At 43.6% G+C, this 16362-nt stretch overlaps 1 protein-coding gene across 1 annotated transcript in view; it reads left to right on the forward strand.

The window, feature by feature from the left end:
* The window catches only part of LOC117513192 (T-cell activation inhibitor, mitochondrial-like), a 102608-nt gene extending 89355 nt beyond the window's left edge, over positions 1 to 13253 (forward strand). The window contains exon 9 of the mRNA XM_034173489.1: positions 12459 to 13253. Coding sequence (XP_034029380.1) covers positions 12459 to 12684 — 226 coding nt within the window. The 3' untranslated portion in view covers positions 12685 to 13253. The remainder of the gene's footprint in view (positions 1 to 12458) is intronic.
* The last annotated feature ends 3109 nt before the right edge of the window (positions 13254 to 16362 follow it).

Consider the following 16362-nt stretch of genomic DNA (forward strand, 5'->3'; position numbering starts at 1 on the left):
CAGATGACTTAGGAATTTCTCAACTGAGGTGGAACCGCAGTCTCTGTCTCTAGTGGGTTTTTGTGGTTGAGACAGGATGAATAAATTTTATTTAATCAAGTGTAATCAAGGCCATGGTGCTACAGGAGGAACCCTGCCTCGCATGTGAGTATTGGTAGCGGTGCTCGGAACAATGTAACAGCCTTTGGCGCATGAAGTACGTCTGGTGTTAGCGACATTCTGCTGGTTTTGCCTTTATGTTCCCTCGGGGAAGATTGTGACATGCACCATACGTCGAGAGGACCCCCCCCCAAGGGGGCTTCAAAAGGTTTTTATTTAAAAGTAAGTTCATTTCAGCATTGTTAGGCTTGAGTCTGTTCCTCCTCTCCAGTGTTGGAGAACACTCACACAGCACAGAAGTTGCTGTCATATGAAGACAGATTTTGTCCAGCTTGTAAAGAGTTGGATAAACAGCTGCCTCCATCCTCCTTACCTCTCCTTGCAAAATCACTGCAGAAAAAGGTTAATGCTTCCTAGCCAAGGGCCTCTTCACCTCCAGCCATTTTCAACATTTTTCTTTGTCACATGCTTGCTGAAATATTTCAGAAAAAGGAAGGAGGATGGAGAATAGAAGAATCAAGCAGAGTTTCCCTTCTATTATTATTTTTATTAGTAAACATGAACTTTTTTTAAATTAGGGCTAGGGTTACCAAAAATTTTCAGTGTATGCTATGTCTCACTCCAGCCAAAGTTAGTAACCCTGTAAGTCACCCAGACAACCCAGAATAACTTACAGGCTTATGTGGCTGTGATTGAAGTAATTGTGCACAGTGCAAATTTTGCATCACCACTTAATAGTGGATTCAAGCGGAGAAGGATATTCTTTCACCAAAACAGAAAAATCCTATTGTCTTATGTATAATTTGTACATGTTCAATTAAGCCCCTCTATTTTGTCACATGATAATTGGAAATAAGCGTTTATGCTTTATTGTGTTATCTGCATATCATTGACACATTCACCTCTCTGTATCTATATTGATGTTGCAGAATAAACTCAATCAGTCAATCATAAATATTTTATTTACATTTTAACTACATCTGCAGGAGGGTGAGCGTGTGCGCATACATGCACTTTTGAAAAGAGCAGAAGTTAGCTTTGACTGTGTGCACACTGACGTCCGCGATATGTCTTGTAAATCACTCCAAAGGTGTTACAAAAACAGCGTTTTCAGGCATTCTATCCATCTTAGAGTTTGTCACTAGCTTTTACATAATATTTGTGTGTAAAGAGGTCATATTTACACACAAATGAAGCAGTGTTAGCAGCTAGCTAGAACAGCAGGTGACATCCCCATGCTGACATCCGCGAGATGTCTTGTATAAATCATTCTAGAGATGTTATCAGGATACAAAAACTGCAGTTTCTGTTTTAGAAGTGTTTATTTGTCGCTAGCTTTTACATATGAGAAACGTGTTATATTTAGTCAGAAACTAAGCAGTTTTGGAGCAACAGACTACTCTGGTTGGCTGGCACCCACCCTCCCCCTCAAAAACAAACAAACAAGAAATGGTTTTGCATGATTCATAGCATTAAAATAGGAAACAACCTCTTAAAATACCTCTTAAAACAGGTCAAGGTTAGTCATCTTTGAACTTGTACAGCGTCTTTGTCCCAAAAATGTTCCCTGTGAATTTGAAGACCCTGACAGCAATAAGACTGACCTTATGTTGAGCACAGACAGATGAGCGCAAAGCCTTCGCAGTACCTGATCAGGGCCAGCCCAGCCTATAGCCAGTAGAGGTAGTTGCTAAGGGCATCGTCCACCCGGAAGGGCGGGGGCAGGGCGCCACAAATAAGGAAAAAAAAATTAAACTTTGGCTGTTCTTACACTAAAACTATTTAGCTTTTAATGTAAAATAAATATATGCCTATATTGGTTTAGCTACATAGCAAAGCCTATTAAATATGAAAAAATGATGATAATGGTGTGGCAAGCTGCAAGAAACAACAAAGACTAAGCAGCTGACTTAAAACTGGTGCAGACCAGGGGAATCTGACTGTTTAATTAAAGCATTGCCTTTTCAAAGCCTTTGCCTTTTCTGCACTCTGACACAATACTATTATTTTTTACACACAACAACACAGCAACAATGGCCGAAGTCATCAAACACACCACATTTTGCACTTAGCGTGTTAACATTAATACCACTGTTAAACCAACATAAACCACAATAACATTTAAATCCCTAAAACCCTGAACTCCCATATTGCATTGCAGCATACCAATTTACATTCTTGGCGACCGGCCAATAGTTTACTTGTCGCTCCCCCTCTAAAGTCTGATGAGCCGTTGCAGATCATTATGTCATTGCAACGAACCAAACTGTCGGGCCAATTGATATTGTCCTAACAGCATAATATTCCTCAATATTCTTCACTTCCTGAAAAGTAATAACAAATTTGTTTTTGTTTTTTTATTGGGAAGAAAGTCTGAGTCAAAACCTATCTATCTTAGAATGGTGTGACAAGTTATTCTTTAACACAATTTCGAACCAAACTTTCAGTGAAACTTCAAGCCATGGATTATTTCATTGCTACACTGTTGTCTTAATTTATCTTCTCCAATTAATGCTTGAACCAGAACTCCTCAAATCATATTGGCTTCATTTTCTTTCCACCTTGCACTGAGAGGTTACACACGTTCAGCAAAATTTTTATTTGTGCTGCTTTTAAAACATGGGACCATAAGTCCTCCCTTCCCTTTTGGTAACTGTAGAGTTCTATATCTTATTCTAGGTTTTTTCCACCCCAAATATATCTCAAGAGTAATTTGTCCCATTCTATGAATTCCTTGTTGGATACTTCCACTGGAAGGTTTTGGAATAAATACAATATACGAGGAACTACATTAATTTTAATCACCTCAATGATGTGTAATTGTTGTAAAAGGAATTAAATTCCACCTTTCTATATCTTTTATTTTTGCTATCAGTGGGTCATAATTTACACTGTTCATCTGGTTTAAATCATCAAATCAAATCAATTTTATTTATATAGCGCCAAATCACAACAAACAGTTGCCCCAAGGCGCTTTATATTGTAAGGCAAAGCCATACAATAATTACGGAAAAACCCCAACGGTCAAAATGACCCCCTGTGAGCAAGCACTTGGCGACAGTGGGAAGGAAAAACTCCCTTTTAACAGGAAGAAACCTCCAGCAGAACCAGGCTCAGGGAGGGGCAGTCTTCTGCTGGGACTGGTTGGGGCTGAGGGAGAGAACCAGGAAAAAGACATGCTGTGGAGGGGAGCAGAGATCAATCACTAATGATTAAATGCAGAGTGGTGCATACAGAGCAAAAAGAGAAAGAAACACTCAGTGCATCATGGGAACCCCCCAGCAGTCTACGTCTATAGCAGCATAACTAAGGGGTGGTTCAGGGTCACCTGATCCAGCCCTAACTATAAGCTTTAGCAAAAAGGAGAGTTTTAAGCCTAATCTTAAAAGTAGAGAGGGTGTCTGTCTCCGTGATCTGAATCTGGAGCTGGTTCCACAGGAGAGGAGCCTGAAAGCTGAAGGCTCTGCCTCCCATTCTACTCTTAAAAACCCTAGGAACTACAAGTAAGCCTGCAGTCTGAGAGCGAAGCGCTCTATTGGGGTGATATGGTACTATGAGGTCCCTAAGAAGATGGGACCTGATTATTCAAAACCTTATAAGTAAGAAGAAGAATTTTAAATTCTATTCTAGAATTAACAGGAAGCCAATGAAGAGAGGCCAATATGGGTGAAATATGCTCTCTCCTTCTAGTCCCCGTCAGTACTCTAGGTGCAGCATTTTGAATTAACTGAAGGCTTTTCAGGGAACTTTTAGGACAACCTGATAATAATGAATTACATTAGTCCAGCCTAGAGGAAATAAATGCATGAATTAGTTTTTCAGCATCACTCTGAGACAAGACCTTTCTAATTTTAGAGATATTGCGCAAATGCAAAAAAGCAGTCCTACATATTTGCTTAATATGCGCATTGAAGGACATATCCTGATCAAAAATGACTCCACGACTTCTCACAGTATTACTAGAGGTCAGGGTAATGCCATCCAGAGTAAGGATCTGGTTAGACACCATGTTTCTAAGATTTGTGGGGCCAAGTACAATAACTTCAGTTTTATCTGAGTTTAAAAGCAGGAAATTAGAAGTCATCCATGTCTTTATGTCTGTAAGACAATCCTGTAGTTTAGCTAATTGGTGTGTGTCCTCTGGCTTCATGGATAGATAAAGCTGGGTATCATCTGCGTAACAATGAAAATTTAAGCAATGCTTTCTAATAATACTGCCTAAGGGAAGCATGTATAATGTGAATAAAATTGGTCCTAGCACAGAACCTTGTGGAACTCCATAATTAACCTTAGTCTGTGAAGAAGATTCCCTATTTACATGAACAAATTGTAATCTATTGGATAAATATGACTCAAACCACAGCAGCGCAGTGCCTTTAATACCTATGGCATGCTCTAATCTCTGTAATAAAATTTTATGGTCAACAGTATCAAATGCAGCACTGAGGTCTAACAGAACAAGCACAGAGATGAGTCCACTGTCTGAGGCCAAAAGTGTTATGTGTCGGATGCAGTCGGAGCACCGACCAGCGTTTGACAGTAGGACCCAGCATAAAGGAAACACAGCACGGTTCAAAGGATAACAGAATTTAATAACATAACAGTGAGTGCTCCATTAATAACAAATAAGTGCGCGGTCTGGCGAGGTGGAAAAACGGTGCGCTCCCAGCAGCACAAACGGTCCGGAGTCAGAACAGTTCGGACCCAAGGACCCCGCTGACACCCCCCAGGTGGCCGCGACCAACCGAGTCTGTGAAAGAAGAAACCATAATGTGAGTCCACCACTCCACACACAGAGAGACCACTCAAAGGTGTACATAATCAGCAAACACTTCCTGGCTTAATCACCAATCAGCTTCCCACCCTGCAGGCATGGAACACCCAGTTCAATTCTCCACTGCAGTGGAAGCTGATTAAACGACTAACATAACAGCTCAATATAATAAGGTGTGAGGGACACCACATCTACTGACTGTACTCATGTTAGTCACAAAACCTAAAGTACCTCAGGAAGTGTGCTGACGAGCGTGAGACCTCACCCCCTCCTCTTTCACAGACCATGGCATCAAACCTGGTACGGTCTCTGCGTCCATAAAGATGAGATGGTTCTCCAAACGTCGATCTCACCCGTCTGGTCACAAGGTCGAGTCTCTGGCAAATACACACTGTGTACTCCAGACTTAAATGCAACCATGCCCCAATCCATACAGATGCACCACAGCTGTGAGTCCTGACGAGCTGCACATGACCAGCCTCAGGTGATCAGGGTGAGGTCCTAATAACTCAGCCACACATCAGCCACTCAGTCCTGAACGCATGCCACCTGGAAGGAAAAACAGAAGACAGAAACAAAAGCCAGCCAGGCACCCCAGCCACACAACAGCACCCCACCCTCACGGGAAGCCTCCCGGCGACCACACAAACCTGGCCCAGGAAAAACACCCCCCTCCAGGGACCATGGCTGGAAACAGTATCTGCATTCATCTTCCAACTGAATCTTCATCTAACAGAACTGTTGACGTCTCTGGCCTCTGACTGCATCTTTGCCTTTGTTTCTGTCATTCAATTTGCACAGGTGTGGCCAGGAGTTCTTGAACCTGTGCGGTCAGTCCTTGTCCGACCATGTTTAGAGTCTGTTTAGTCATAAAACAAAAAAGACAAACACAAACAACCAAACCACCCCCCCCCCCTCCCCAGAGGACCGTCCCATCAAACCCTGGGAAGAGGAGAAAAGAAAAACACAACCCAAACTTAAGCTTGCAAACAAAAAAGAACGCTAACACCCCCCCCCCGGACGACATGTAGGGACCAACACCCCCCAGAGGACATCCCGCCAGCTCCAGGAATAATAACCACAGCCGAGGTCCCTCTGGGATCCAAAGTCACCCACGGGGACTCCCAGAGGACCGTTCCATCAAACCCCAGGAGACGCCCCCCCTCATGACTAACAGACCCAGCCCCGGCCGTATATGGCTAGATGGACCCACAGCCCTTTCCCCCCCAGAGGACACCACAGTCACACCCTGAGTGCGGAAACTGGGGGGAAAAACAAGAGAAAAAAAAAACATACAAACAAAACAACCCCAACCCCACCCCCCCGGCTGCAGTGGAAACTGGAAGTACGTCCAGTGTCACCAACCATGACTATACCCCAAAAGTCAACCGGGAGGAGTGGAACAGCGGTAATGGCAGACGGCACAAAACGGCGCCACCCCTCCGACTTTTAAACCAGCCACCAGCTGCGGGTATATTCCACTGCCCCAAACCTCAGCTACGCCAATGGCATACGGCTGAAAGGCGCGCTGAAGCCGGAGGTGGAACAGGGATTCAAAAAATAAATAAATAAATAAAAAAAACACCACCAACCCCCCCCCCCCCCCCCGGGTGCAGAGGTTACCTGGGAAACGCCCAGCATAACCAAACTGCACCACTCCAGCAACGCCGACAACGTACGGCTCACACGGCTGGAGCCAGAGGAGAAGAGAGGGCACAACAAAAACAAAAAAAAAAGAAAAAAACAACCCAATTACCCCCCCCCCCCCCCATCACCCCCCAGAGGACCGTCCCATCAAACTCTGGGAGGTGAAACCAAAAGAAATAAAAAAGAAAGACTAACAGACTAACATAAAGTCACCTGGGTCCTTTCTATGCTCCAGACAGCCTGCACGGTCACGACCCCAGAACACTAATAGTGCTGAACATCCCACACAAAAACCAACTCAAAAAACCCCCACAAAAAATGAACCAACACAAAACTAATAAGTGACTTATACCGTTAAGCTCAAACAAATGGAACACACCTGTTCCACCTTAAGAGCTATAACGGTAATGTGACTCAGTCACCAACAGGGGGAGCCAAAGTGCTAAAAATAAAAAACCCATTTGGTAACCGAGAAAACAACTCACGCTGCTTTCCCTGTGCGCAGCTACGTGTAACACACAACCAAAATGTGCTTCAACTAAATTACGCCGAAGCTGACACAACAGACGCAGTAGCTATCTTCACCCGGGGAGACGGGGCTACAACTGTAACAACAGGAAGCACAGCGACCAGTGCCACAGAACTCCGCCGTGCGCGTTCACCCATTAAAGACACACTCATGCAGCTCCCGTTTTACCTTTTATCCGGACGAAGTGTGACGTGAAGCCGTCGCTATTCACACTCCACAACAACCCACAGATAAGGCAACACGACAGGAACACGGCTGCAAGAGAGCTCAAATCACTATTCAATAATCGGTTCTCCGACACGCACCATCCGGGCGGAGAGCACCCGCAACTGATCCGGATAACTTCTGACGTCTGCTGCCGCCTTCCCGGCACAGTACCGCCTCTGCTACCGCTGGGTCCGTGATGTATTGGCCAGAGACTACTGTTATGTGTCGGACGCAGTCGGAGCACCAACCAGCGTCTGACAGTAGGACCCAGCATAAAGGAAACAGAGCACGGTTCAAAGGATAACAGAATTTAATAACATAACAGTGAGTGCTCCATTAATAACAAATAAGTGCGCGGTCTGGCGAGGTGGAAAAACGGTGCGCTCCCAGCAGCACAAACGGTCCGGAGCCAGAACAGTTCGGACCCAAGGACCCCGCCGACACCCCCCAGGTGGCCGCGACCAACTGAGTCTGTGAAAGAAGAAACCATAATGTGAGTCCACCACTCCACACACAGAGAGACCACTCAAAGGTGTACATAATCAGCAAACACTTCATGGCTTAATCACCAATCAGCTTCCCACCCTGCAGGCATGGAACACCCAGTTCAATTCTCCACTGCAGTGGAAGCTGATTAAACGACTAACATAACAGCTCAATATAATAAGGTGTGAGGGACACCACATGTACTGACTGTACTCATGTTAGTCACAAAACCTAAAGTACCTCAGGAAGTGTTCTGACGAGCGTGAGACCTCACCCCCTCCTCTTTCACAGACCATGGCATCAAACCTGGTACGGTCTCTGCGTCCATAAAGATGAGATGGTTCTCCAAACGTCAATCTCACCCGTCTGGTCACAAGGTCGAGTCTCTGGCAAATACACACTGTGTACTCCAGACTTAAATGCAACCATGCCCCAATCCATACACATGCACCACAGCTGTGAGTCCTGACGAGCTGCACGACCAGCCTCAGGTGATCAGGGTGAGGTCCTAATAACTCAGCCACACATCAGCCACTCAGTCCTGAACGCATGCCACCTGGAAGGAAAAACAGAAGACAGAAACAAAAGCCAGCCAGGCACCCCAGCCACACAACAAAAAGAAGATCATTTGTAACCTTCACTAATGCTGTTTCTGTACTATGATGAATTCTAAAACCTGACTGAAACTCTTCAAATAGACCATTCCTCTGCAGAAGATCATTTAGCTGTTTTACAACTACCCTTTCAAGAATTTTTGAGAGAAAAGGAAGGTTGGATATTGGCCTATAATTAGCTAAGATAGCTGGGTCAAGTGATGGCTTTTTAAGTAATGGTTTAATTACTGCCACCTTAAAAGCCTGTGGTACATAGCCAACTAATAAAGATAGATTGATCATATTTAAGATCGAAGCATTAATTAATGGTAGGGCTTCCTTGAGCAGCCTGGTAGGAATGGGGTCTAATAGACATGTTGATGGTTTGGAGGAAGTAACTAATGGAAATAACTCAGAACAATCGGAGAGAAAGAGTCTAACCAAATACCGGCATCACTGAAAGCAGCCACGTTAGCATCAGTCCCATTTTTAAGTTATAAAATGGTAAATGGACTGCATTTATATAGCACTTTTCCATCTGTATCAGACGTTCAAAGCACTTTACAGTTATGCCTCACATTCACCCCGATGTCAGGATGCTGCCATACAAGGCGCTCCACTACACACCGGGAGCAATAAGGGATTAGAGGCCTTGCCCAAGGGCCCTTAGTGATTTTCCAGTCAGGCGGGGATTTGAACCCATGATCTTCTGGACTCAAGCCCAACACCTTAACCACTATACCATCACCTGTTGATAGTACCTCTATCAACTGTTTCAGAAGACCATAACAGGTCGGTTTAACATAAAAAAGGTAAATATTACTCACAGACATATGCTCTTTGGGGTTTTAGTGGGAAAAAATTAAGATAAAGTGAAATTATCGTCGTCGTTTCATTGCGAGGAAATGGCGGAATGATTTGGAGTTTTTTTCCATCAGAATTTTTTCAGAAACTGTTAGAGACAAGCAGCTGGAAACCATACGAAAAATTTATCTGGCTTTCGGTGAAAATTTTACGGGCTTCACAGAGAATAAGGACTGTTACTACAGCTTTAAGGACCCCCCTACAATGGCGCATTGTGGGGCAGCTCTCCACAATTTCTCTTATACTCACTGGGCTGGGAAGCATTGAAAGCCGAGATAGGGCCAATCCCAACTTGTCCTTTAACACTCCGAAATGGAGGCGTTCCTTTGTCTCGCTCGATCAGCGAATCGGTCGTGACGCGCGAAGCCTCCGCGCGGCTTTCCATGACAAAATCTCTTGTTAAAAGTGAAATCTGCTGGAAAATCGCTGATGTCCAGCTCTTATGATAACCAGAAAAATTGCACACGACGGTCCCAGCTCCACACAGCCATCTGTTTAGAAATGATGTGGTGGCCATCCTTAAAGCTGTAGTAACACTCCTTATTCTCTGTGAAGCCTGTAAAATTTTCACCGAAAGCCAGATAAATTTTTTGAATGGTTTCCAGCTGCTTGTCTCTAACAGTTTCTGAAAAAATTCTGATGGAAAAAAAGCCCAAATCATTCCACCATTTCCTCGCAATGAAACAACGACGAGAGGGGTTTACCACTCCTCCCACAAGGCGTGCTCACAGGCGAATGACGCAACCGACAGGCGTGGAAAAACTCACGCATGCGCACGAAGGTTCAAGCTTGGCTGGCGTAAAACATATGAATCAAATCCATGTAGTTTTTGAAAAAAATAAAAAGATACAATACTTTTCTCACAGACCTCGTACACGAGCATATACGTCCAAACGCAACCGACCAGTGAGCACGCTTGTAAGTTCACTTCCGGTTTCAACGTGGGGAAAAATATTTTTCACTGGCTGCAGGAGGGTTAGCAGCCCGCGGAGGGGCTGTGATCTAAAGTGGTTCTGTTTGGCTCATCACACCCAGGGAACTGTGTCAAACTAACACCATCTTACAGGCAACAAGCAGCATTTTGTTCATAAAACTGTTTTGTCGTTAACAGGCTTCTGTTCAAAATACTTATGAAGTTTGTCTACTTTGCGGTAAACACCGCAACACTCCATTGCGGTGTTTTTTTTGCAAAAGACGGCGCCATTAAATGTGTCAAACATACACCGCTTTTCACGCCGCAATACAGCCTTAAAAAAGTGGTGTAAAAAACGTAGTTTAGATGCATAAAACATGTCAAATACACAGTCACGGTTGGGTGAATAAGGTAAGACATTATATTTATCTGCCCAACAGTTTGGCGTGTAATGTTCAATGTATGACTTATCTGCCCAATGGTTGGGTGAATAGCCTTTGCCTAAGCAAAAAGGCTATTGATGTTGGTGGATCGAATCATTTCTTAACAATACCCGAAAAGAATCAGTTTTCAATACCCAACCCTAGTCATACAAATCATGGCACACCGCCTCAATCGTGTGCATTCATACAGCATCTATTGGGCGGCCATGGTGTGGTCTGTGCATCATTTGAGTGTCCTCCACCCTTGGTGACTCTTCTGCATTTGTACTGAGCGTGTCTTGTAAGGTCCTAGCATGTGATGTGCATTTCTACTACGGTATCCCGTGGCATTCTTCGCAATTCCCTGTTTGAACAGGGGATGTAGAATGGACTCTGTTGCTGTGTAATAGGGTTCTGAAAAAAAGAGGATTGAATCATTTCATTCTTTTGGGCGGGGTAGGGGGACGGGACGATGGCGACATCGACGATGCTGGTTTTGATCATCCATTGACTTGGTTGTTGAAATGTAAAAAAAAAAGTACCACATTTTCCTTGAGCTTTGACAAAACTGCTCCAAAATCTAATCACCTGGAGACATCTGTCCAAGCCTGTTCCAGTAATGTTTCCACCACGTTTGATGGAAACGCAAGTCACACTGATGGATTATACAGTAGTGTTCAGAATAATAGTAGTGCTATGTGACTAAAAGGATTAATCCAGGTTTTGAGTATATTTCTTATTGTTACATGGGAAATAAGGTACCAGTAGATTCAGTAGATTCTCACAAATCCAACAAGACACACTCTTAAGGCTATGAAATTGGGCTATTAGTAAAAAAAAAAAAAAGGTAGAAAAGGGGGTGTTCACAATAATAGTAGTGTGGCATTCAGTCAGTGAGTTTGTCAATTTTGTGGAACAAACAGGTGTGAATCAGGTGTCCCCTATTTAAGGATGAAGCCAGCAGCTGTTGAACATGCTTTTCTCTTTGAAAGCGTGAGGAAAATGGGACGTTCAAGACATTGTTCAGAAGAACAGCGTAGTTTGATTAAAAAGTTGATTGGAGAGGGGAAAATGTATACGCAGTTGCAAAAAATTATAGACTGTTCATCTACAATGATCTCCACTGCTTTAAAATGGGAAAAAAAAACAGACACGTGGAAGAAAACAAAGAAAAGGTGTTGGGTCTATATATCACATACCAGGTATCATGGATCAGTTTGGATATGTCAAAATACTTGAAGAGGTCATGTTGCCTTATGCTGAAGAGGACATGCCCTTGAAATGGGTGTTTCAACAAGACAATGACCCCAAGCACACTAGTAAACGAGCAAAATCTTGGTTCCAAACCAACAAAATTAATGCCTCGCAGATGTGAAGAAATCATGAAAAACTGTGGTTATACAACTAAATACTAGTTTAGTGATTCACAGGATTGCTAAAAAAGCAGTTTGAACTTAATAGTTTTGAGTTTGTCGCGTCAACAGCAGATGGTACTATTATTGTGAACACCCCCTTTTCTACTTTTTTTTTTACTAATAGCCCAATTTCATACCCTTAAGAGTGTGCATATCATGAATGCTTGGTCTTGTTGGATTTGTGAGAATCTACTGAATCTACTGGTACCTTGTTTCCCATGTAACAATAAGAAATATACTCAAAACCTGGATTAATCTTTTTAGTCACATACCACTACTATTATTCTGAACACTACTGTATCTCCACGCTGGTTTGGGAACATCTCAGGATCCCCAGGAAGACTTATAGGAAGGTGTGGGATGATCAAGAGAGAGAGACACATATTTGGTCCTTGAATTAAAGACCATCTGGATTGTTTTGTGCCATTGTCCAAATACTAATGGACTCACCTGAATGCAGATACCTTTTCTCTAAATAATGAGCTCTGTGTGTGTGTGTGTGTGTGTAGGCTGCAGGCGGAGGAGGAGGCCATCCTGAACCTGTGTGTCCACAGTCTGTCCCTGAGGAGTCTGTCCAAGGAGCCTAGTGTATCTTCCAGCCAGCTGGTCCTGTGCTGCAGGAGACTCCTGGACCAGCATCCGTCCCTCCTCCAGGGTCTCCATGTCCGCATTGCGCACTTCTACTCTGTCCTGCAGGATGGGGATCTGTGTATCCCGTGGGATTGGAAGAGCTGAACCTCAGCAGGAGACAGATTCTGGACTGTGTCACTTTACCACGTTCAGACTCACAGAATTTATTTTAGTGGCACGAGCAGGGAGGTCTGGAACCCTGAAAGCTGGACAGAACAGAAACCCGGACCTGGGTCAGCTTTGACTTTTACGATCCCACCATGGCGCTCACATATGCAGTACTTTGATAATTGTCAAAGCAGGACAGTCTCTGCCCAAGCTAACTCTGGTCCACAAGTATTTGGACACCACAAGCACATCTTGATTGTGGGTGACTCCAGAGGTGGCATTACAAAAAAATAGCACTATCCAAATACTTGTGGACCTGAGTCTAAACTTAAACAGCTGCACTGTGATTTGATTGGTTGTCAACGAGTCAGCTGAAACATTATTTGAGAGGAAGTCCTGTTTAGGCCCGGAGTCCCTTGTTGGCTGGTCCAGGACTTCGACAGGGAGCCTGAGGCACATCCCTGGACTCATTCAAGAACCTCTAAGCCTGTATGTTAACTCAGGTTTGACAGGACATTGGTTGTATAAAAAACATATTTTAGAAATAAAGTACATTGAAAATGTTTGTTTTTGGTACAGATTTATTTATCTTTGGTACAGATTTATTTATTTATTTTTTTCTTAGGTTGTCTGTCATTGGTTCCTGTACTCTGGTGACCATCTGATCTGGCTCCAGTTGGACCAGGTACCATGGTCAGTCATGCCACTTATATGCAGTCCCAAGGTCCCATTGAATGAAATAATGTCTCGTCTCATCACATAGCAGAAGACAATCAGTCTCATAGACTGTTTTCTGCTTTTTCATCACGCATTGATTAATGAATGTCTCACCTCATCAATCTTATCTGTGCTTTAATTCCCTCGTCCATGTCATTGTTCTGCAATACAACATTTAACACATAAAACAGTTCAATACACTGAGTGTTAAATGTTATCACAGCAAACAGTAGTATAGCAGTAATAAAATGGCAATCTATTAGTCAAAATCAATTATTAAGACAAATTACGAGGGCTGTCAATAAAGTAACGGTCCTTTTTATTTTTTTCAAAAACTATATGGATTTCATTCATATGTTTTTACTTCAGACATGCTTGAACCCTCGTGCGCATGCGTGAGTTTTTCCACGCCTGTCGGTGACGTCATTCGCCTGTGAGCACTCCTTGTGGGAGGAGTCGTCCAGCCCCTCGTCGGAATTCCTTTGTCTGAGAAGTTGCTGAGAGACTGGCGCGTTGTTTGATCAAAATTTTTTCTAAACCTGTGAGACACATCGAAGTGGACACGGTTCGAAAAATTAAGCTGGTTTTCAGTGAAAATTTTAACGGCTGATGAGAGATTTTGAGGTGATACTGTCGCTTTAAGGACTTTTCACGGTGCGAGACGTCGCGCAGCGCTCTCAGGCGGTGTCATCAGCCTGTTCAAGCTGAAAACCTCCACATTTCAGGCTCTATTGATCCAGGACGTCGTGAGAGAACAGAGAAGTTTCAGAAGAAGTCGGTTTCAGCATTTTATCCGGATATTCCACTGTTAAAGGAGATTTTTTTAATGAAAGACGTGCGGACGGGTCCGCGCGTCGGGACGCAGCCGACGCGGTGCGGCGGCACAGGAAAAACACCTCTGTTGAAAGCCTTAAGGACAAGTTGGAACATGTCCTGCCTGTTAAACAATTTCTCATATACTCACTCCACTGAAAGCCATCAAAAGCCGCCTGGATTTTACAAATGGTTATCAACACGGAGGTGTTTTTCCTGTGCCGCCGTTACATTGAACTTTAACAAGTTCAATGTAAGTACATTGAACTTTAACATTGTAAGTACGACACGTGCTTTTAATATACAGATAATCGGCATGTGAATGAGGTACATTCAAACATTTTAAAGCTGTGTAACCATTTAGTTTTGCCGAGCTTCATCATCGTGACATTAAATTATTTTCACAATTACACATCTTAATGCAGTTCAGGTTATATGATTGGTTAATTTCAATGTCTGTTCAAAACTGGGAGCGCAAAGCGCATTTGATTTTTTATTTCCCCTTTCCATTTTGTGACAACCAATAAGTTCTTACTGAGCAACAGGGTGAACCCCACCTCCTCAAAGATAGTAGAGAAGCTTGAATCTTCGACTGGACTGGGTTGCTTGACGCGAGGACATTTCGCTTCAAATGACAGAAACTTCCTCAGCTAAAATTCTTGCTCTGGTAGTCTGACTTCTGGCTTGACTCTTGTAGAGAAGAATAACAGAAGCCACAAAAGCTGGAATTTTAAAACTAACCGGACCCCTGAGAGGCAGACTGCTATTGGCTAGTGACTAAACAATTGCTGTAATCAAGCACCTATTGTGCTCTAGTTAGCACCCTCCTTAATGACAGGGTACCTGTCCCTCCTAACGATGGGACTGATGCCTCTCCTGATGACGTGAATGACTCACCACCATGAACAAAAGACCGAAACCGCCCAGACCCGAGCACGCCACTGTAAACAGGGGACAAAGCCTCTTTAAAACACCTTAAAGACACTAACCACATGTTTGAGGACAAGGAAGTTAAAATCTTAGCCAGAGAAAAGAAATGGTTTGAGAGAGGCGTGAAGGAGGCATTGTATATGAAACAGCTGAAATCCAGCCTTAACCAGGGAGGGGGTCTGAGACATGTTTTGTCCCCTGTTTACAATCGGGCACTCAAGTCCAAGCAGCCCCAGTCCCCTGCCCGTCAGGAGAGCCGTGTGGATTTTCAATTCACAGCATCTATTCAAGATGTCACATTTTTTTAAACGCAGTCCAAAAATAAACGCTCCAGTACAGTCCAGCCGGTGTGTCTCGTGCACCAGGCTGCTGTTCACCCGTGTTCCAGAGTCATTAAATGCACCAGATCAGCTACACAGGTTCCTGGACAGTCGCCTCTGCACTTCTTCTCGCTGGCTTTGCTTTGACACTGTGATCCAACTTTTAATTTTGTGTTTGTCCGTTAATGTCTGCAAAATCACTCTTTTGCATGCTGGTGTTCTGTGTTCCTGGATAGTCGCCTCTGTGCTTCTTCTCGCTGGCTTTGCTTTGACACTGTGATCCAGCTTTTAACTTTTTCCGTTAATGTCTGCAAAATCGCTCTTTTGCACGCTGGTGTTCTGTGTTCCTGGACAGTCACCTCTGTGCTTCTTCTCACTGGCTTTAAACACACAGTCATTTTGACACCGTGATCCAACTTTTAACTTTGTGTTCATCCATTACTGTCTGCAAAATCACTATTTAGCGAGCTGGCGTTTTGCGTAAATGCTTGTCTTGAGTGCCAGTCATTGAGTTGGCGCGCACACATAGCGGAGCTCATCTGATCCATTAACAAGATGTTAAATCTATCATAAACATACTTTTGCAGCTGCTTATAAGAAGGAATGAACATGAAACTGTTTTAGTACTTGTAATGTTTTTACAATAAAAACATTACCAATACTTACCTTTTCAGGTGTTCTAAATCCGTTCTCCACCTCAGTGCATGACACAGAGAGAGGGGAAAAAAGGGTCCAGATGAAACAGCCTTCTGTGATTCCAGAAGTAATCTGACGTGTTTTCTGACAGAAGATGATTAAGCCGCTACAAACGAATTATTTTATATACAGCGTCTGGCGCACAAAGCAGGTGAAATTATAGTCTGCAAGAGGGCGGAGTCTGTCCAAAATAGCCTTT

Source organism: Thalassophryne amazonica, chromosome 7 (genome assembly GCF_902500255.1).
Source record: "Thalassophryne amazonica chromosome 7, fThaAma1.1, whole genome shotgun sequence".
NCBI lineage: Eukaryota > Metazoa > Chordata > Actinopteri > Batrachoidiformes > Batrachoididae > Thalassophryne > Thalassophryne amazonica.